The 22206-nt window shown below is 40.1% G+C and overlaps 1 protein-coding gene across 3 annotated transcripts in view; it reads right to left on the minus strand.

The window, feature by feature from the left end:
• cacna2d3a (calcium voltage-gated channel auxiliary subunit alpha2delta 3a) overlaps positions 1–22206 on the minus strand; it is a 149373-nt gene that overhangs the window by 44505 nt on the left and 82662 nt on the right. For 2 of the 3 annotated variants that reach the window (XM_088082117.1, XM_088082115.1), the window contains exons 11-24: positions 20340–20418; positions 15914–16047; positions 14728–14745; positions 9847–9918; positions 9388–9468; positions 7222–7296; positions 4885–4968; positions 4713–4784; positions 3907–3968; positions 3722–3789; positions 2156–2201; positions 1580–1677; positions 1386–1479; positions 1061–1156 (exon numbers count right to left, since the gene is read on the minus strand). In XM_088082117.1, coding sequence (XP_087938243.1) covers positions 1061–1156; positions 1386–1479; positions 1580–1677; positions 2156–2201; positions 3722–3789; positions 3907–3968; positions 4713–4784; positions 4885–4968; positions 7222–7296; positions 9388–9468; positions 9847–9918; positions 14728–14745; positions 15914–16047; positions 20340–20418 — 1079 coding nt within the window. The remainder of the gene's footprint in view (positions 1–1060; positions 1157–1385; positions 1480–1579; positions 1678–2155; positions 2202–3721; positions 3790–3906; positions 3969–4712; positions 4785–4884; positions 4969–7221; positions 7297–9387; positions 9469–9846; positions 9919–14727; positions 14746–15913; positions 16048–20339; positions 20419–22206) is intronic. The other variant, XM_088082116.1, reaches the window with a different exon arrangement.

Below are 22206 nucleotides of genomic sequence, written 5' to 3' on the forward strand. Positions count from 1 at the left end.
TGGATACCGCTTACAGTGATCACAATTACAATGATCAACTGCATATATGGATCAAAAAGATCTGGACAAAATCAATCCTTTACAAATGCTGTTTAAAGTTTGCTTATACTAATCAAGTGGTCCACTTACAGCGTTCATGTCGGGTCTTTTCATACACAAAAACACATGGAGACCTAATTAGCTTTCAGCTGGCTACCTGGGCTGGTGTTGTAAAAAATACAAATTTATCAATTACATATTAATACTAAATATTTGGAATATTGGTTTCAATAATCATTTTCTACAGTATCGATCACCGAACACCAATATCAGTTGCACTTTCTTGCTCTATCTCATTGTTAATGCTTATTGCAGTCATTCTGTTGTTTTCTTCTACCAACCAAGAAAAGAAAAGTTGTTGTCATGTTATAGCCTTGCTTTATTTATCTTTTAATTTATTTTAGCTATATGCTCTCAATGCCAATTTCCCTATGGTATTGAAAATTGTACAAAATATTTATTTCTTTCAAGGCATTTCATCTGAGTTAGAAATTCCAGTATTGTGTCAATACAAATGCACAATGTAATCATAAGAGGAAAAATAAAAGTAATATTCTCTCAATGAGAAAGTAAAGTCTTCTCAAAGCTTATGGCAGCTTGTGATTGAGACAGAAAAAGAACTGACACAGCAACTGTGATTGAAGCTGCCCTCTTTTGGTGGATTGATAATGCCTCATCGCGTAATGCCAAATGAAACAACTGTACTGTATTTTGAAAAAGTCAATCAATTGAAGTAAATAGCAAAGCTGTCGGTTTCATCATTTTGTATTAATGTAATATAAATAAAAATGACAAAAGATGGTAATCTGCGTGAGAAATAAAGAAAAAGAAAACAAACAGTTTGAATAATCATCCGCCAATAATAATCAATTTGACACAGACGGAGGTGATCACTATAAAAGGTTTCCACTGTATATACTCATTGGAGCCATAAACAAAGACGCAATCAAAACATGCACTCCTATACTTATATGTGTGTACACATGCATACACAGTGAATACATACATTCAGAATACTTACTGGTTTGTAAGCTCGTCAGGCACCACAAACAGGTTAATTCTGGACAGGCCTGTTCTTGTGCCCAGGTAGGCTATCTCCACCCCTTTATCTGAGTTCCTGTGTAGCACAACAGATTTGTACAGCTATCTGCATTTGTGCACAACTATAACTTTGCTATCAACACAAAAACAGAAGCTTTTACTAGAGCTGTGGATATTTGTTTTTCTGTGATCTGCCATTACCAGCAAGTAAAACTGGTCTTTGACTGCAATACTCAGTTTGTGTTGAGTTCATAAAAACATTTTCTGCTTTCAATAAGAAAATGGGAAAAGAAGATGGTACACACTCAGACTTATTGAGCACGAGGCTCGTCCAATAAGCCTCCAAAGGCGCAGTCACCACCGCGTCAAAGAGAACCTCCTGAATCAGCTCCTTGTCACCTAACATCCCAAAACAGATATGTTTTTACACAAACCAGCCATGAGATGAGAAATACTTCATTTTATGAGCATCAAGAGTTTGTAGAAGAGTTCAACTAACATTGTAGGTGAGGTTCGTGTCCACTGAGGTAGAGTTTGATTGCGTCTATCTGGGACAGGTAGCGGTGCTCTAGGTGCTCATCTGTGTTGCAGTATGTCCTGCAATATAAAAAGAATAGATAAAGAGGACATTGGTTCATATAACATGTAACACAGTCATAACTGGCACCAGCTATTTAAAAACATAGTCTTTAGATGATTATCTGCAAAGGACTGTAATCACATCTCAAGCTGGAAGATGTAGTGCGGTTGCTTTCAGTTACGTTTGAAGTGAAACACAAAGGCAATTTCCCCATACACAAGCATTAATTTGAAAAGCGTTTACTGTAATTTATTTAGATGTTGGCTCCCAATCCTGGTGACCACAAGTCATCGAGTGACACAATGCATCAAGTCAAAGTCCTGCTGATCCCAACACTGTTATATAACTGCTGTATAGAAGCGAGATTATAGATTTCTTGGATTTTATAAATAGTGTGTGTATTTAGGATATAGTCCAATCACAATGTCATTTAAATAAGGGGTGAGCATTACATTATCAGGACAGAAACATAGAGCATCGCAGAGATACTCTTACCATTCGTCTGCCAGCGCTACATCAGGATGCTCCAAGTCATGAAGTCCTGAAACAAAATAAGAACTATGTATCTCAAACTAAATAAGCAAAAGCGCTCAATATGAACTCATAATAATAGGGGTAGGCATCTACAACTAAAATGCACACACTCTTAAACACACACACCAGGGGTGAAAAATGTGTTTTTTGAATGGATGTGACAGGTCTGATTAGATCAGGAAGAGCCAAGTCATGCTTAGAGGGCTCCGCATGATGGACATGTTTAGAGAAACACACAGACGCACACACACCACCACCACCACTGCATGAATATTAACATACATGAGGCTGGAGATGAAAATAGACACACACACGCAGGGGTAGACACCTTCCAACACGTGGACACACCTTGGAAGCCACTAAAGAAATATTTAACTTCCTGTACAATTGTGGCTTTCAAGTTCATTATCACTTCATTACTATTGAATGTGTGTGTGTGTGTGTGTGTGTGTGTGTGTGTGTGAAAGAGAGAGAGACTGAGAAAAATTATTATATGTAAATTTTATGCTATGCTCCTTGTAATTAAATATGCTCCTTGTATTTTTTATTTTTCTACAATTGCAGTATTTCAGAGCAACGGTGTCAAGTTAATTTTAATCAGATTTTAAATGCATACGATCAGCTCAAGATATGGTGCAATGTTGCCAATTAAAATACCCAGCAGTACATAAAGTTGATGAAGTTCCCTCCACTAAAACCAGCTACAACACTGAAATGCTGCTAACACGTTAATCAATTTGTAATGATCCTATAATATAATAATATAAAGATCTGAAAGGATTAGCTCTGTATGAACAGTTGTTATGTTACTGGGGCTCCATCTATTTCCTGAAAATACCCACATAAGCTACAGTTTACGTTTGCTTCAGCAAAACTCCTTAGTCCATGTTTTTCATTTTAGTCTTCTACAGAAAATAAAGCTTTCTTCATCAAAAAATACAAAAATTAAACATGGTAACACAATACAAAAATTAAGTGTGTCAAAGAACAATGTGTTCTTTAGGCTTTGCAGCTTTAATTAAATTATCTAACAAGGGCAGACGAGTTGTTATACATTTTAGACTCTCAGAGGCCAGATCCAAATGCAGTCATTATTTGTCTTAGTTGAGCTTTCTGCAATTAAATTAAAGAGGCACTTATCTACAGAAAATTAAATACTACAAAATATCAATATATAAAACAATTATTTTTCTTTTCTATTGTATAAACAGAACTCACAAAAACATTATGCTGATCAATGTTTTTGTATTTTTGCCTCAGTGAAATTCTTAAAGCTGGATTTTTATATGTAGTGAAGTTTTATATAATATCTAATATATGGTATCATTTATGGCATTGTTTCTTTTTTTCCCTAAAGTATCTGAAAACTTCCACCACTGCAGCCAAGTCAAGAAGTATTAGCGGAGTGTAAAACAGAGACACAAAGACAATGAAAGAGAGGGAGTCGGGAGGATGGAGCGAAACAGATAAAAAACGATACAGGGAACAAATGAGTAAAGCAGACAAAGAAAAGGGAGGATTTCCTACCTTCCTCCACTGTGACATTCCCTCTGAAGAAATACTTCCCATGGCCTCTGGAAAGCGCTACCCCGAGACTAAAACGAAAAAGAAAAGTCTCTTAAATGACAACAGTTTTTTGCTGTGCACTGTGAATACTGATGCTTCAGTCATTCTAAGCTTTGCTCACAGAAATGTGAGCAAAGTTTTCTTACCTGAAAGGCGTCCCCTTGATGTCTGTGTAGTAGTAATCATTATGCAACACAAGTACACGTTTCTGAAATAAAAGCAATTAATACACTTCATGATACACTGCGGTGAGCATTAGGCAGTGTGACGGCAGATATCTGATGTGATTCCCTGCAGTCTGGCTCCATCTGGTGGTGCAGGGAGTAAACACTGTGATTGTCACCTGACCTGTTACTCTGCAGATGGATGTGTGCTTATGCAGTTTGTGAGTAGTTGGATAAAGATTGTGAATATGCATGTGTGGGTACATTTGAGTGTGTGTGCGTATGTACCTGTATTAACATATTAAATGCTTAAAAATCTAATGTATAATGCTTTTTGCTAAGCTTTAAAAATGCAAAATACACACACGCACATGCACACGTGCACACACACACACACACACACACACACACACACACATGCAAACGCATGCACACATACACACACACACACACACACACACACACTCTCTCTCTCTCTCTCTCTCTCTTTCTCTGATAGGAAAGTAGTAAAAGAGAATCATTGGGCTGCTGTCTCTCCCGTCCTCAGCAACATGTGCTTGGTGGAGATAAGGGGCTCACATTCACAGACATACACACCCGTGCATGCAGAGCAAACAAAATCAGAAACAAAATCCCCAAGTCAATCCTGTACATCACTGTGCCAAGTGTGACAACCCCTCTGCAGAGTGGATTCTCCCCAGAGTATTTTCTCTTGCACACCCTTTGGGACCACTGGAAAAGTGCTTGTTTGTGTGTGTTTGTGGATTTCTGAATTATGGATTCCTCACCCCTTTGTCAACACTCTTCTTCACCTCCATGGAGAAGGTCCCTGTCTTTCTGTTGACCATGGCATTTCTCAGCTAGCAGCACAAAGCACACAACCAAGTCTCAGCAATCAGATTTGCATGGAGAAGGGGTACTGTTATGGTGCTTTACTTAGATTTACTACAAGTGTCTCACCGTGTCATCCTTGTCCTCCCATTCCACTTCAGACAAATCCACACTGCTGTTGTTTGGCTTCCTTCGCTTCTTGCCATCTCCGTACTGGATGCACAGGCCCATGTTAACACAAATGCATGCATAGACAGAGATACTGAAGACATGAAACACAAAGAGTATACTGTCAATCAATTATTTTTCAATGACTAAATCATTAAAATATAAACAAAAAACAATCAAAGTTTCCCAGTTGCCATGGTTACATTCTGAAATTGCATATTTTGTCCAAAACCCAGTGATAGTCAATTTACAATGATATAAGCCAGATACAGAATCATCTGGGAAACTGAAAGCAGCAAATTAATGACATATGATAATGAATAATGGATAATAGATAAGATTTAAAGTAGGAGGAAACTGTTAGTCTGGTGCTTTCCAAAGTTAAAAAAAAAAAATCGAATAAAATTATATTCATCAGCACAAGCTTACTTTTTGAACACCATATCTCATTTGTTTAATTGATACACAAAAGCAACAAATGATTTTACAGGGAGTTACAGTCTGTGAATATTTCTTGGCTCGGAGCAGTGATTTCCTGGAGTCTTGTAATGAGTGTGAGGTTGCCTAAAAGGTAAGCTTGGTTTATTGTCTATTGGTGGTGGCTTCATATTCAAAGGAAGATTTTATCACCCAAAGGAAAATCTGCGTATCAATTTCTCACCCTGAGTTATGTTCAATTTGTTTAAAAAACTGTTTTTTTGCATGAGAAGAATCCAGAAACACACACGAAAAATCCTTGAATCCTTAAATGAATTGAGGTCATAGAGGTCCATATTTAACAACAGCAAAACTGTATCAATACATACAAAAACAGTAATTTTACCTCACTGAACATGCTGTTCTGCCACTGCCTCACTGTGGTTTTTGTGTTTTTGTTTGATTTTGGTAAATCCAAAGTAACTCTTTAAAACACTAGTCACAAAATAACTTAAAAAAAATCAGTTTAGTTCCTCTTCACAAAGGGCTGTCTGCTCAGGAAGTATTAAGCATATGATGGATAAATAAGACTTGGATTATACTGCATGACTTGTGTCACAGTTTGTAAACTGATATCTTGATGTAGTTTTGCTGTTGTTAAAGCAGGCCCCTGTAACTTCAATTCATGAAGAATTTTCTGTTTTTTCATTCTAGTTACCCTACAGGCATGCAAGGAAAAACAACCTTTTCTTCACAAAATGCAGCCTAAGACTGGGTGATGAATTGATATATAACTGGTCATTTGGGGACTGACGTATTGAGACAGATATGGAGGTTGCATCAGCCATTTCACCTCACTCTCTGCCAAGGAATGGAATAAGTGTTTATTTCCCAAAATGTCAAAATATTCCTTTAATCAACTGATTGTTTCAGCACTATATCAGCACTGATAACTTGTCTTCTTTATAATAAGCCACACTTGATTTCTTTAGACACGTGACAAAACCTATCTGTATGTGGTGTTCTTATCTCTGAATCACCATACAAGGTCAGAAGTGTTTTAGCATTTACAATTCAGTCACCAAATACAACTCTCCTCGCCCTCTCTGGCTGACCCTGTTTGATATGAACATTAAATAAAGATGACAGAGGCCAGAATATTGGCCATATTAATGTGTACTACATGTGTGTACTTGTGAGTCCCCCTCTCCATTCTTTTGTCAGTGAAGACAGCCTCCCACCCCTCATTAGTTGTTAAACACTGTTCATTAACGTCTTTAATTAGATCGCAATTAAACCATCTGTCTGTCTGTCTGCCTCACTGTCTGTTTCCTCCTCTCTTCCATGCCTGTTCTCCTCTCAACCCTCTATATCTCTCCATTTCCATCCGATATTGCAACTCGCTTTGTCACCCTGCACCTATTCTCACGTTAAGCAGGTTCCATGCTCTCCTCAATCTCCCTCCCCTCCCTCTCTGCACTCGCTCCCCTCATCCTCTTGTGAGAGGAGTGAGTGAGTACAATAGAGTTAATCACAGCCATTCAGAAGCTGTATCTCTGTCTATTCACAGCACAGAGGAGGCCTGGAACACACTCTCCTCATCTACATACCACCACGCAGCCAACACACGCGCGGCACATAGAGCACCCACACAACTACGCACTAATTTTCTATGTCAATCGGCATCTCAATGTGACAACAAAATCAGTAATTGACTTGACATGAACTCAAGAGTTAGTATTCCTCAGTCGCCTGTACAAAATAAATTAATACATTTGAACTTCAATCTCTGTGCCCCTAGAAGGGATTGTTATGTTAATAAGGTTCATACTCTGTTAACTTGTTACAGAGCATCTGAATGGTGCTGGAGGTAATACTCACAAGTGGCCGTAGATCTGGATGGGTGAGGATGTAGCCGTTGTTGGTGATTGCAAAGGCGTAGCCATGAATGCCCAGCTAGAAGGGATACACACAAACACACAAAATTTATGCATGGCGAATCTGTACCGAATTGTAAATCTGTGCTAATCAAGCTCTTTGTTATTTTTCCCTGGCAGCATCTTTGTCTTTGTGGTGAAACTCACAGAACTGCACAATACAAGGATGATGGTGTAATTTATCCACGTCTAGACAAATAACGCACTTCCAAATGTCAAATTCTACATCCAACCAAGCATCAGATCTACACGTGAAAGAAATCAACACAGTAGATGTGGCGGGGGGACACTATCAGATTGCATTGGTGTACATAGTGTATAATTTTCCTGACATTACTGAGGTGGAGGAGGGGGCCGTGAATAATCATTTCAAAAAACTTCAACAGAACCGTTGATTTATCTGCTACTGGTTTTGGCATTCAATTACTGCACTGTGGAGTTAGATTAGCATACCTGTAGAAAAACGTCAACCTTTATAATTTCACTTTTTTATTGACTTAACATCCAGGTAAATGGCGCATTCACAAGGCCCAACCATATGGTTCAAAAGATATGATTATAAAAGGTGTGATGGTGCAGAGCATGAACTGTATAATATAGATGGACATCATGACAGCACCCCAAAAACTTTAAGATCAAAGTGCACATCAAATACATTTTTCCACAAGACAGTTTCTGTCATTTTAGTTTACGCTCTAATCACGCTGATGCATGTACAAGTGTTTGTTTTTCTGACAAGTCTGCTTTTAATTATTTCACTCTAGAAGAGGGGAGTTTGAAGTCATGAGTTAAACTGGATGCTCTCTGTACTGCATATATTTCCAACGGCATATCATTAACTATAATATCCTTTGACTCACTGAAATTTAGCTAAATCTTGGACAGCACCACTCAACCAGGAGGTCATTTTTTATGTGCCAAAAAGGAGAGGAGAAGTGTGCTTTACAGTGAATGAGGAGTGGTGCATTATGAGGTGCTGTCCTGTTCCTGCTGTGGATCACTGCTGTATGCGGTGCAGAGGTGGCTGTAGTGTGCCTCTGCCTGTTTTTGGAAGAAGTGACCATGCAACCATCTTGTTAGGGTCAGGACATGTGACTTTTAACCCTTTAACACCTGGATTGACATTCAGACACTTCTCAATAACAACCTCTAAAATTGGTTTAATGTCTTTCAAAAATACAGGGAAAAACATGTAGATCAGCTTGGCAAGAAATGTCCTGTAAACTGTAAAAAAAAATTGTATGAAGGGGACAAGGAAATAATCTGAAAATTAGCTGTATGTAAGTGTGTGTTTTTTTGGGGGGCTTATTAAAAAAACTGGTAAAAATATGTTCAGAAAACTATATAATTTTCTTTATTATATATTTAAAATTATGTTTACAAAAAGTTAAAAATGTAAATGCTTTGGGCACTTTCTTCTTTCTATTTAAAAAAATTACTTTTTTTTTGTTGCTCATTTTCAGGTAATTCAGGTAACTTTTAAATAATTTCTTGCTATGTTTTTGGACCATTTCTCATAAAGTTGCTCATTGCCTACTTCCCATATTTTCGAAAGAAATCAAGCCAATTTCCTCAGGTATCAAAAGGTCAAAACATTCTACAACCAGAAACAATGGATTACCAGAACAATCCAGAAATATAAACAACTATAAAGCTGCAGCAAACACTGTTAAATGTAGAAAATGACTAAATTACTGTTCGTTAAAGAAGCGGATGTGCTCACTTTTCACTGGAGTTGTGCATTGTATAAATGCATGTGATGAATAAATGATTGACTGACTGATGATTGGCAGCTGTTTGTGCAAATCCGTGGGCTCGCAATCAATGGCACTACTCGCAATTGGTTGGACTGGTGTAAGGGCGGGAATTCAATACCAATGAAATCTCTACTGTGTAGCTCCAAATGATGTCACCAGCGATAGATGGCAGCAGCTGTAACCAGGATATTTTGACTTCATTTTAATAAAGAGGGAGTACGTTGTGGTAAGAAACAAGTAAGAAATATGTTGTCAGTCTTTGTATCTAGTCTGTGCTGTAGAGGGTTATCTCACATAGCCACTGAGATCTAAAATTATTTGTAGGAAAAACTAAGTGATGTTAGGAACATTACCTTGTATTTGGGGATGGTCTTGAGCAGCTCAGAGACAGGCACATCTGTACCAACCACCCCTAGCAGGATGCCTCTGTTTCTCTGGAAGCATACAAATGACAAAGATTCTTAGATTGAGTTTGAAATGTTAAGTAAACAAAACAGTCCCACAGATCATCTGTTTATGTCACAAAAATGTCAGTTCATAATAAATATTAAATTAGTGATGCTCAACTGTATCCAAATTTACAGACTCCAATCAAACTTAAATTAGTGTCCATCAACAACAAACATAATTAATCATTATTTCAAAATTTGTGCCTATTGTCTCAAACCCTAATTCCCTGGGAGTTATGCAACATGTAATTGCATAGTTTTTAAATTAAACTAAACTGTTTGTTGAAGAAAGGAAGTTGGGGAAACGTAATGGCAATGACTGTGAATGTGCTATTTGTTGTGTAGGACTCTATTTGCACTTACAGTCTCATTCTTGGTACTGAACACTGGCATTGCCACTGTGGTCATCAGAACTGGACCTTGACCGTCGTCCAACTGAGTGAGTTATGAGGGAAGAAAAGTGAAAGATAGCAATTGAGAGAGGAGAAAGAGAGACAGAGGGAGGGAGAAGAGGGACGCTAATGATGAAACATTTTGATATTTACAAAAGAAACGAAAATACATAGCGCTGAGCATGGTATCACACACAATATATGAATCATCTTGCTTAAAGACACTCAATGAGTGAATATCTCAAGCTGCACATTAACACTCATTCCTTAAGTAGTGAACCTGATAGGAATTCTGCAGCAGCCCTAGTCATATTATCTTCTTGAGGGACCTACAAAACTTCCATGACATGATTTATTCATGTTTATTATTTGCCTTAAAATGTGTTCGATCACAGCCTGCCTTTGATCTCTTGCAGAATAAGCTTATCCAAAGGCAGTGCTTCTAGTTCGGATCTGGGTATCTTTCCTCCCTAAAGACTGCTGGAATAATTATGATATTTATCTTTCCAGCGGCTGTCTGTATCTGACAATGATATCCATTAGAGATGAAAGCTTGACACTGTTATGAAGACACTGAAGAAAGGCTTCCCACTCGGCAAAAAAGTGGTCTGACCTTGCCCATTTAGAAATGTCAAAACTGTCAAAATGTCAGTCACTCACGCAGTTTACGTTCAAGTCACCAGAAGTAATAGGCCCATTAAGTGCGATATAAATCCCAGAACATGATGCACAATTATGTTAGTGAGATGGGATGAGCAAAAAACATAAATCATGTTGCATGTGATCTGTTTCTGCTGCTGCAATCAACAGATTATTAGTCAGTTAGATATTAGATCCCGATGCTTTTTCACAGGAACTACCCCATTTAACCAATCCTCTTAACTGAACATTACACACTTCCTGTACGCTGTCCTTCAAGCGCTCACCCCCCATTTACCTCCAGTAATAATAGGTAATGACAGGAAACTGCTAGCGTCCATTCTGTCTCCCTCAGACACTGGGGAAAGGGGAATTGGTGACCCAAGCTCAGACAGCTGGTAATAGCAATCCAGGACGCAGGATTGGACATCAAAGAGAGAACAAAGCGCACCTAAGTACAGCTGCTGTGACAATGGACAGCCTTGCTGCTGGAGAACAGGATCGATCAAAGGACAGAAAAAAAACGAGAGGCATCTAAAAATACAAAATCTATTTTCAAGCTCAGGTCTGCTGGATCATATATCATCAGTCTGCAAATGTATGGACTGACATTCATTGTGTATCCCTGTGAACTGTGGTTGAGCAGTCCCATCAAATGTGTACTCTTTGTCACTAATCTACGATGTTTTTATTTTTAGTATTTGTGAATTAGGTGGAAATCAGGCTTGCCCAGCTGCTCTGGGAAATGACATACTGTAATTAAGCAGATAACAAGAGCTGCTTGGAAAAAGGCAGCCAGCAACGGCATCTGTTGGATTCAAAGCCAACAGCACAGCTAGAAAAGATCCTCACTTATGCTACCCAGAGGAGGAAGGACCTTTAAACCTGTACTTCATTATCCAAACCCGGGAGTAGAACGAGGTGCTTCCTTGAACTTTGAATGAGTGTCCTCCAACATGACCGTGCCCCGAGTCCCTAAGGTAGTGCTCTGTATCCAGAATTTGACATACATACATACATACATAACCTGCGACCTCTAATGCAAGGTCAAAATTCATCACACATTTGGGCAAACTCTGCATCATCACTACCTCCGTGGCTTTATCTGTAACAGTTAGACCAAATGTGGTGTGTAAGTCCTTTCCCCTGCTGTGGGTCAGAGAATGAAAAAAGGAACCCCTCTGGGCTCGAATACACACCCCCACTGTCATGAATACCCACACACGTGCACCCCTCAGAGGGCTCAGATATGCACCCCCTGGCCCGTGTTTGCTGTCTCATAGGACACCCCGTAATCTAGGTTATACAAGTTTTATTCTGGTGGACGAGGTGACCCTTATGTGTGTAAGCCCTGGAGCCAAAGCCCCCTGAAGGCCCCTGTGGGGAAGCAAACCCAATGGGGACAGAATGTTTGTACCTTTTACTTCAGTAGGTAATGAACCAAAATTTGTGCATATCCTACATTATCATGGGCCATTTAATTGTGTATAGCACATGTATTTGGGAGGGCTATGATTGCATATACAATGGGTTGATGGGAGCAAAAAGGACAATGATCCCAAGGGAGACAGTTTGGGTTAGTGGATGGGTCACTAAACAAGAGGCTTTCCCCTTTGGAGACTGGTTTTCAGAACTGTGTGAGGTTTGAGTGAACTTCTATTCATTTTACGGTGCGCTGTCACCATGTCTCTTTTCTTAAACCTAACCTCCGTATCTTTACGTTCAGTACGTAACTTTGTGTTAAGAGCGCAATGTCATTTGTGGGACGTTGATTTGTAGGATATCATATGAACCGATGTGTGTGCACTTTTCAGGATATCATACGAGCTTTTGTATGGTCTCATTTATGCTCAACAATTGATCAAGCAGCAACCTCCAAGGCTTACAAGTTAAGCCACTGCAGAAGTGCCAAAAGCCGCAGTTCATTGTGTGGCCACTTGAGGCTGGCTCCAAAACAGAGTAAATCCCCTTAGACCCCCCATATTAAAATACCCAAATTCACAGCATAAATATTTACAGACTGGTGCAAGAAACAGTTTTGGTGTCTGTAGATAATTTCAACATTAATAACAACTGTACGGGGAAAGAATTTTGTTACAACTCACTCATTTACATTTTATTAAGGCCCCAGATTACTTATATTTATGGGTGGGGCCGCCTGAATGACAGGCTGTCTGCGAGGCTTCTTTACAGTCTATGAGTCTAATCCATGCCTAAACACAGCTCCAGCTTCTCGTCAAAGTTTGATCACTTCTGGCTCCAAAATGGCAATGGCTGAAATGTCACACTCAAGGCATCAAAACAGTAGTCCACAAACCACTTTGTGAGGTCGCGTTAGATACATATATGTAGATGGGCAGAGCCTTCTGTCCATACTCTATGTTCATTTCATCCATATTTGTTCATGTTTTCAGAGAGCTTACAGATACACACTAAATGGAGCAGAATCCCAGGCGATTTTGAGGGCAGTGTGGTGAACTTTCAACAAGATACCTCCAAAAGAGACAACAGAGACGTTTTAAAAAATGGCAGGATGTAAAAAATCAGATATGCTGATATGGAGCAGAGTTGGCACAGACGTGGCACATCTATGAAAGTCCTCAATTGCCTCAATCACTATTAACACTTCTTTGAAATAGTTATTATTCATCTGTTATGACATTTTGAACAGCTTACTTCTTCAATTCGTCATCAAAGGGTAATCAACTGCTCGCAGCTTTGTCATTTGTCTGTCTTCATGTCATCAATCTTGCTCTTCAGTGTAATAACCCTTTTCTCAACCCTAAATCCTTGGTTACATCCTTTACGTTCTCTTTCCAACTTTCACTAACATCCTTTCGCTTCAAAACATTCTTTCTCTCACTCTCCCTATACTTGCCCTCAAATGTCCTCCCCCCGAAACATTCCTCTCACCCCCACCTCACTCCCATCATCCCTGAGCTCCAGTGTCAGTTCATCCGACAGAGTGGGAAACAAAGCCAAATGAGCCAGAGAATGATGGATGAAGCTGGTGAGACGAAGGAGAGGAGGAAGGGGAAGGGGGACAGGGGAGGAGGGGAGAGCACAGGTGGGGGGAAAAAAGCTGGAGAGTGAAACAGAGGAAGAAAGGGGGCGAGGCTAGAAAGATTATTGGGTCACACTCAGAGGAATGGAGAGGAGGAGAGGAAAAAGATAGGATAAAGGGTACATCTGGAAAGATGATACACATCAGCCCTGGAACATAAATACCAGATGCTCATCACTTTCCGAACACTGAGCCAATCCCGGGAGTTTTGCTAACTTCTTATCAGACACTATCACGCAGGGGGTGTGTGTCTCTCTGTCACTGTCTGTTTGTGTATTTGCATTCCTTGCGCCCAGACCAGAACTGCGCTGGGACGATTACATGCAAAGGAGCAGTGCAGATTCCTTGCTAATCCCAATTATCATGTCTGACAATGTGATATCTGTTTCTTTTTTCTGCTGAGCCGCTTCGATGTCAATAAGCTCGGATCTATCACACTAACAGTACTATGTCAGACATATGGCCTGCCAGCTGTCTAATGGGACTGCTCTGTGTTCAGCTCATGCTGATGGGGGGCAGAGCACTCTTCTGTTCCACCATCATCATTGTTATGATTATAGAGCTGCTTATCTCAACCCACATATGATTCATAAAACACTGCAAAATAAAACACTGGAAATGATAAAAAGGCATCAGAACAGATCATCCCGCCAGTCATTATCGGCTATTGGATTTTCACCCAGCAGATGACAAAACAGCTTTTTCTGGAGAATTCTACCAAAACAAATAACACAGGCAATCTTGTTTTCACACCAAAACCACACAAGCAAAGAGCAAAAATGTAGCCTCACATTACACACATATAGTCACACTGCCAGCGCTGAAGATACCGGCAAAGCACAGCCAACACAGCATCACCATGATGAATGAGTGTGAGCGTGTGCACAGACGTCTGCATGTGCTTGATCAGACGTGCAGAAGACAGCGATCGACTGAACCTTTGACAACAACGATGCATGGTTTGAATCAGGACGTAGAGAAGTGACATACGACACGGACGCACAAGAAAATGCCATGGGTCAGCATGGTAGTTAGTTCACCCAAATTATACCGTCATCTTGACGAGACCAAAACCCACATGCACATGAACACACACCAGACCTCAACACAGCACGACACAGCAATGACCTCCAATCAGATTTTTTTTACCTTTTGTGCTTGGGGGAGCTAAAGAGAAGAGATTAAGGAGGAGGGGAGGAGAGAAAGGGTCAATACATTTGTGGTAAGTGTCAGAAAGCTTTTCAGTGCAGTTTCCACTGAACGGAGTGCCAACAACAGTGGGAGCGTAAAAATCCACTGACATTGACTTTGACTGCAACTTTAAAAACAGTGACTGTGTCAAGAGAGGAGAGCTTTATGGCTGGGAGGGTCACAGCAGAGGAAACAACACTTAAGCTGTTAGTGTTGAGTCAGTGTTGGGTGGATGTACTCTGACTGTGATAAATGGATGGGGATAATGAGGGCGAAGAGAAGGAAAAAAGCAGAGGAAGGCAGAGAAAAGGTAAAAGGAATATGAAGAGGATCGCAGTGAGAAAGAATCCATTTTCATGCAGCATTGATAGCCTGTGCGTTTTTCTGCTAGAGGGCACTTGCCTTTGTCTCCTTACATTTTTGAAGCTCTCTCTCATAATCCATTCAGAAATAGTGGAGGACAAATGGCTGCTATTCTCTCTTTATGGCCAACCACAATAACTAATAAAAGAGAAGCACCGTGAATGCATGAAAATGACAGTATATTGTGTCTATATTATGGGCTGGAAGAGAATCCCATACAGTCAGTCTGGTGTTATCCTTTGGGGTGTTTTAGTGATGATTATGTCTGTGCCAGAAAGCTAAGCATGTACAGGGGATTTAGCAATGCATTTGATTATATGCGTTCACTGAGAAATAATATAGTGAAAATAAGCTGTGTGTTTGGCCAGGGCATGAGGGTGAGAGATCACAGACTAACTCACCAATGTGTCCCAGTATGTTCAACTCACGCTACACAACGTCCAAACACACACAGGAGGCTCATTGACTTAATGGTTCCATCTGCTGCTCACACACACACATTTTACACATTCAGTCTGACATACAAAGGCAAAACAGTGTCAGGCCTCTGCTTGCATTGTATCACTATTGTTCACCTTTGGATTATACTATAGGTCATCAATCCTGAACATGCAAATGTACCTTTTTGTGCATCATGGATTTGGTTTCTTATGGACTAAATTGAAATCTTTGAGTCTATCACAGAATATTCTAGGTCCACAACCTAGTGGATGTGTGTGGTAAGAGAGGATTGTAGGAACTGGAGTCCTGTACCGTGTGAGAGATGGCATAGTCAACTCACAGTGCTGTCAATGTAGGCCTCAGTCCACACCGTGTCGTGCTCCCTGTCAATCACCTTGGGGCGACTCAGCACATGAAGATACTCCATCACGTTCTCTTGAACGTCTGCCAATGTGGAGATTTGAGTGAAGTAGCCTGTTGGGCAGAAAGAAGAGGAGAAAGAGGGACAATGATGATGAATCATTTAAAGGGATACTTTGCTGTTACTGGTTTTGTATCATAACAATGTGGGTAGTATGTGAAGATGAAATGTGGTAAAGTTCTCTCAATTTTACCAGCTCAAGGTGAATCTTCCCTGGCTCTAGAGCTGTTGATTGTAATTCTGCATTTTCATATACCCACCACCACAGACACAAAGAGTATAGAACAAGATTAAGAGAGAGAGACACCCCTACTTTTGCTCTCTCTTGCTAACCTTAGACAAAACCAGATGAAACTGTAAAACTAGGGGACACTGATCAAATATAACCAAGATTCTGTTATTGTCCTCATTCTAGCCTAAAATGTCTTCATAAACATATTTTAATACACTGTTTGGTTGTAATATGAGAATCTGTGAACAGAATATGGGTGCCATACTGCAACGGTAAAACTAAGCAGCACTAATCAAATATGAACCAAGATTCTGTTACTGCTTCACCTATTTCTCACTTAAAATGTTTTCAGAAACATATTTCTGCTTAGAGTGAAACTGTAGTTTGAGGCTATTTGTTTATTGTTTATTGGTGCTGTGCAGGGCAGTGCATTCTGATAGTTGTAGATTTTCTACCTCTTGGGTAAAAGCAAATGCCACAGTCCTTTTTCTGTTTTCTCTGGTCATGTAGCACCAGTTTTAAAAGTATTTCCATCTTTCTTCTGAATAGAAAGCCCACTTTCAAAAAAAAACAAACATATTTCGAGATGTAAAATTCTTTTTAAACTTAGATATCTTCATACAAAGGAGAATGACCAGGTTCAGTCTGCTCACTCACTATGCTGCCCTGTAACAGACAGCAGACGTGCAGCCTCCGCGTCTCCAAAACTGTTTCACATTGCAGCAAGTGTCATATCCAATATCAGCTTGGCTTTATAATCTTTTCCAAGCCATCACTCCCATTTTGTTTACCTTGGTACCAAAGCAGAGAAACTACATCTGGAATACAGTATGGTAGCAGCAGATATTTGCTTGATGAAGCAGATGGAAACCTGGATACATGTATGAGTAATAGCTGAAGTATTCCCTGCAGTGATGTACAAGTGAGAGCAAACCAGCATGGGTTTGTGAATGGGTAAGTGGTATGTAAATGCAATGGAAAAAACTATCTCAGTTAAAGCAAATGCAATGCCATTTCCTACACTGGTAATGCCGCCATTATGATGCTAATGTGCATGTGCAGGAGGGGATATACTGTTATCTCAGCAGGGGGGTAGATTTGAGGAGAGGAAGAGAGGGAATCAGGACAACAGAGGGAGAGAGAGGACAAGAAGTGACACAGAGAATAAAGAGAAAGAGAGAGACCACCACATTTCCATCCATCCGTAAAAACAGCAAACTGCCTTCATCACCGCGAGGCAGTCAAGGAGAAAATCATAGCTGGAGGAAATAGATTTTGGGGTCATCATTCCCAATGACGACCTTTACTCCACAGGGAGAAGAGCCTAAGTCCTAATACAATACATACATCCACGAAAGAACCATGTGCCCTACCAAATAACAAAAGATCTATCACAACCACAGTAAAAACTTGACAAAGGGTAAAATCTCATATCATACACTAACGCTGCAACCAAAAGCCACATGATTACTGCAATCACTATAGCAACAAGAATGGACTTGACCCCAAACTTGACCTGGAAGTGAACCTTGACAGATTCCTCCTTTTCATCCTCAGAGACTTTCGGATCCGGCTATTATTCCAACAGACAGTACAATGACAACACGCACATACAGACTCACATGACACACAAAGCAAGCTGCCTCAGTCTAACTGCATCATTTATCACAGTGCTGAGTGAAGAATGACTGCTCCCCCTGGAAGGCTGAGGGCGTCCTTCGGGCTGAGCCACCGGGGCCAGTGAGATGAGCTCGGGAGAGGAAAAATGAATGCTCCCTGCTTTCAGTGACATGGTACACCTGTCGTACACACAGGACGGGACAGCCACAGCATGGTCTGGTCAGGATGAGGGCATTAATATATTTTTAAAGGACCTTGGTTGGGGTGATATGTAAGCAAAAATACACCACAAGGTGTCCTGATGCATGAAAATAATGGATGGGGTGAAAGATGTCATGATGCGAGGCAGAGGTACTTTAAAAATATGTGGATACACTTGCATACCAAAATGTGATTGCTGAACTTTACCACGTAATCACATAGATTTTTGTTGCGTTGATACAGGTGACTTTTTCTTCAAAACATAAATATTGCCTGCAAAAATTGGGCAAGAAATGAGCAAGTACACCACCATCTGTATCTGTATTTATATAAGCAACTAAATTATCTGTGTCCATATCTGTACTTGGAATGAGCCTGGTTCGAACTGGAATTTGGTGTGGCTTAAACTGGATATGGTTGGGATCAAAACTGAAGTTGTATTTTTAAATCTGATATTGATATGGTTTGATCAGAGGTTGCTTTATTTATTATTCATTGTAAAACTATTTACAGAACAATGTCAATATTTTAATTGAGATCATTTTGATCACAAAAGTAAGAGATTGAACACAGCTACCCAAATGAGAATTTTTCTTCATCAGAGAAGCAGATACATACACATTTTACTACATTTTACAGTATTCAAGTACTTGTCTTAAACCTAGTAAAAAAAACATTCTTTTCTGTCTGAACTAGCATTTATGTGTCTGCTTGGATTGAAAAGTTCAGTTAAGACAAAAGTCATGGCCTGTCCTCAACTGTGATGTAAATGGCCAAATGCTGAGGTATATTTTGTACATAGACCCAGATATAAAAAGTGGGACCCTGGCTTACTGAAGTTCCAACGAGTGTTAGGCTTGTGGTATCTACACGCCAGTGTTTACATGCTACCCAGAAGCCTCCCCCCAACACACAGACTTCTGGAATAAGCAACAAGCAACAAGTCCCTTTGTCGGATTTAAAACTACTGTGTGTGGAGGAGGCTTCAGGGTAGCATGTAAACACTGGCATGCAGATACGCTCTCATTGGTCTTGCACAAGCACGCAAATGTGAACGCAGCTCCCACACTAGGAGCTACAGGCTACTACAAGGCTACAACATGACGCCAGTGACATTTTTAAAGACAACTTGGCATGTCGGGCTTTCAGGACACTTGGATTACTATGGACTAGCAGTATGGAGACATTTTGTAGTTTTATTCTGTTTTTTTTTTTTTAACATTTAAATCCTGGTCACCATTTGCTTCAACTGTTTGTTAGATAAGTGCAACGCCTGTGAAAGTGTTTTGTGGACTATAAAACTTCACCTGACTTTCCAACGGTATGAGGGTGAGTAGAAAATGACTGAATTTTCATATTTGGGTACACTTTCACTTTAACAATATTCCTTGCTCCAATCAAAGGCCACAAAGAGAGATTTTGACATCACAGCCTTCAGTGACAGGGCAGACAGCGTAACACATACCTTACCTGCAAAACTACTCAGAGGAAAAACAACAAAGAAGTAAAAACATTTTTTCTGTTGTAGTTTAGAATAGAGATGTTGTGGCCAGGGAGCAGAGCGACGGCTCCTCTACACAGCTCCTGCAGGCTGGAAAGGATGTCACTGTCACAAGTCTGAATCATCATGCAGCATGCAAACACACACATACACTTACGTAGCACGACACACACACACACACACACACACGCATTTCTCACCATCACCATTAACACCCTCAAACTGACTAGATGGGTTTTCTGATATCACTTCCAAGCAAAACTGCGGCCGGCCTTGTCCTCTTATCTCCACATACACATATACACACACACACACAGAGCTAAAAACACATGCACACCCCTTGTGTGACCTATGGCTTGCCTGTCTTATCTACAGCAGCCTGAGGAAATGGAGCCAGACTGTCTCTGTCACCCACCTCGAAGCTAAATATAGAACCTGAAGGAAAGTGCTGTATGCTCTGAGACAACCATGACCACACACAAAGCAACTGGAAAGTGGTGTATCACCAAGATAGTTTGGACTTTAGGCTTAGAGGAAGATGTAATGTGACATATCTGGTCTGTGCAAGTGGAACCAGCTGCCTGCTGTCACATGCACGTGATGAGCACTGACAAACACATGTCTACGCAACTACATGCACGCACACAGACACATATGTCAAACACCCTCAACAAATCCCGATGAATTCATTTTCAGCCAGTTTACGGCATAATGCGCCAACTTTCTTCTGCAAAAACATATTACAAGTGAAAAAAGGCACAGAGGTGTATGTATGTGTTGTCAGATCTCACCTTTGTTAGCACATGCCATCCATTTCAGATTATCTGCGAAGGCTGACTCTCGACCAATCAGGTAAGGGAATATACGGACCTGCGGAGAGAATGCAGATAACTTCCGTCAGTCATTTTAATCGCATTTTGATAGGGCCCACCACACCACCATATAGAAGATAACACTGTCAAAGCCAGGCAGAAGGCTCATTCTTTATCTTTCAGCGATTAGCAAGCCCTTTATCCTTGTTTAATAGAGTCGATTATGGACTCCTGGAGATTTTTTTCCTTTAGATTTTATTTAAAGTTTGAATAATGCTAATCATTTTTTTTCCATCAACCAGAGAAACTAAACAATTCAGAGTTAACAGATTGGGGTTTCAAAATAAGATAAGTGTACTGAGAATGTGCAATTAGAATGAATGCAAACATGCAATTAACCATGAAGTCAATATTTTGAGTTGAAAAAGCCAAATCCAAGCTTTATGTGCTCAATCCAGAGAGTCTTCTAAACTCCCAGCTGCCAAACCCATTTTGCCCAACAGTGCTCAGTTGGCTCAAGCAGCAAGTGTAGTTGGCAGGTGTGCGTATGTGTATGTCTATGTGTGTGTGTGTGCGAGTGTGTGAGCATGTTGCCAGATTGGACCAGATGCAAGCCTCTGGGGGCACAGCTGCCATAGCTCCCATGCCTGCATTTTTCACTACCTCCCTTCACCCTGACAGCATGTGTCTGTTTGTCTGTTTGTGTGTGTGTGTGTGTGTGTGTGTGTGTGTGTGTGTGTGTGTGTGTGTGTGTGTGTGTGTGTGTGTGTGCGTGTGTGTGTGTGTGCAAGTACACAAATGTCTAGGTGTGGGTACATGCATTTCTTCATCAGATTATGGGTGACTGCTCCCAACAGAAGGGTCTCAAAATTGCAAAAACATAATTCATGTCTAAATGGCATTTTCTTTTCCAGGAACACTTATTTATTTAATTGTCCCTGCAGTGGGTAATAGGTGGACTCCTTGTAAATTCAATAGTGATTATAATGACTTAAGATGACAAAGATATAAACCACAGCCTGCTCATTTACTAGCATGGATACTGTTGGTGTATTGTCAACTGTAATGAGTTTCACAGTGAATAAGTACAGTTGTCAGACTGTCATTTTAAAGCAGCCCTCATTATCTAGACCATAATCATCTTCTATTCATACAAACCTCAGCCATTTGAATGGCACTGCCAGAGTGACAGGAAAACACAACACAGCCGATATGATCATAACCACTCAGTGCTGGGCGCAGGGTAAGAGGTGTCACAGTGGGACTTTCTGTTTGTGGTTATGTGTTTCCCCTTCACTGGTAGCCAAGACGGGGGTCAAACTACAGCAGGTTGGTTATTAAATATGGAAGAGGTCTGCAGCTGACTTAAGTACAGTGGAGATAAAAACTAGTAGGGGCTCGAGCCACAGCATGCAATCTTCTACTTACTTGACTGCACAAATTTTACATAGGCAGGAATAAAAATACACATGCATGGAAGAATAAAATGCACAGACATACACAGTGTATGTGTCCTTGCATGCAAAGATGCAGACATATGCAAAAAAAATCGTTCATGCTTATACATCATGTATTCAGCACTTTACCCAATTATTTTTTAAATTTATTCTACAGTGTAAATCTTCATACTTCATGCTTATGTAAGTTGTATTTTAATGTATAGTTAAAATCATTACAATGTAACAGTTGGCTAATTGTATTGATGTTAATGGTCTTGTACGATATATAGCATAATCTAGGACCAGACACGACTACAGTACCACAGCTGATTTAATATCTTGTCAAGCTTGAGGTTTTAAACTGAAACCAAAACCACATCAATGAAGGTACAAAGTAATGATTCCTT

Source organism: Plectropomus leopardus, chromosome 9 (genome assembly GCF_026936395.1).
Source record: "Plectropomus leopardus strain MGB_pleo_1.0 chromosome 9, ASM2693639v1, whole genome shotgun sequence".
NCBI classification, from domain to species: domain Eukaryota; kingdom Metazoa; phylum Chordata; class Actinopteri; order Perciformes; family Serranidae; genus Plectropomus; species Plectropomus leopardus.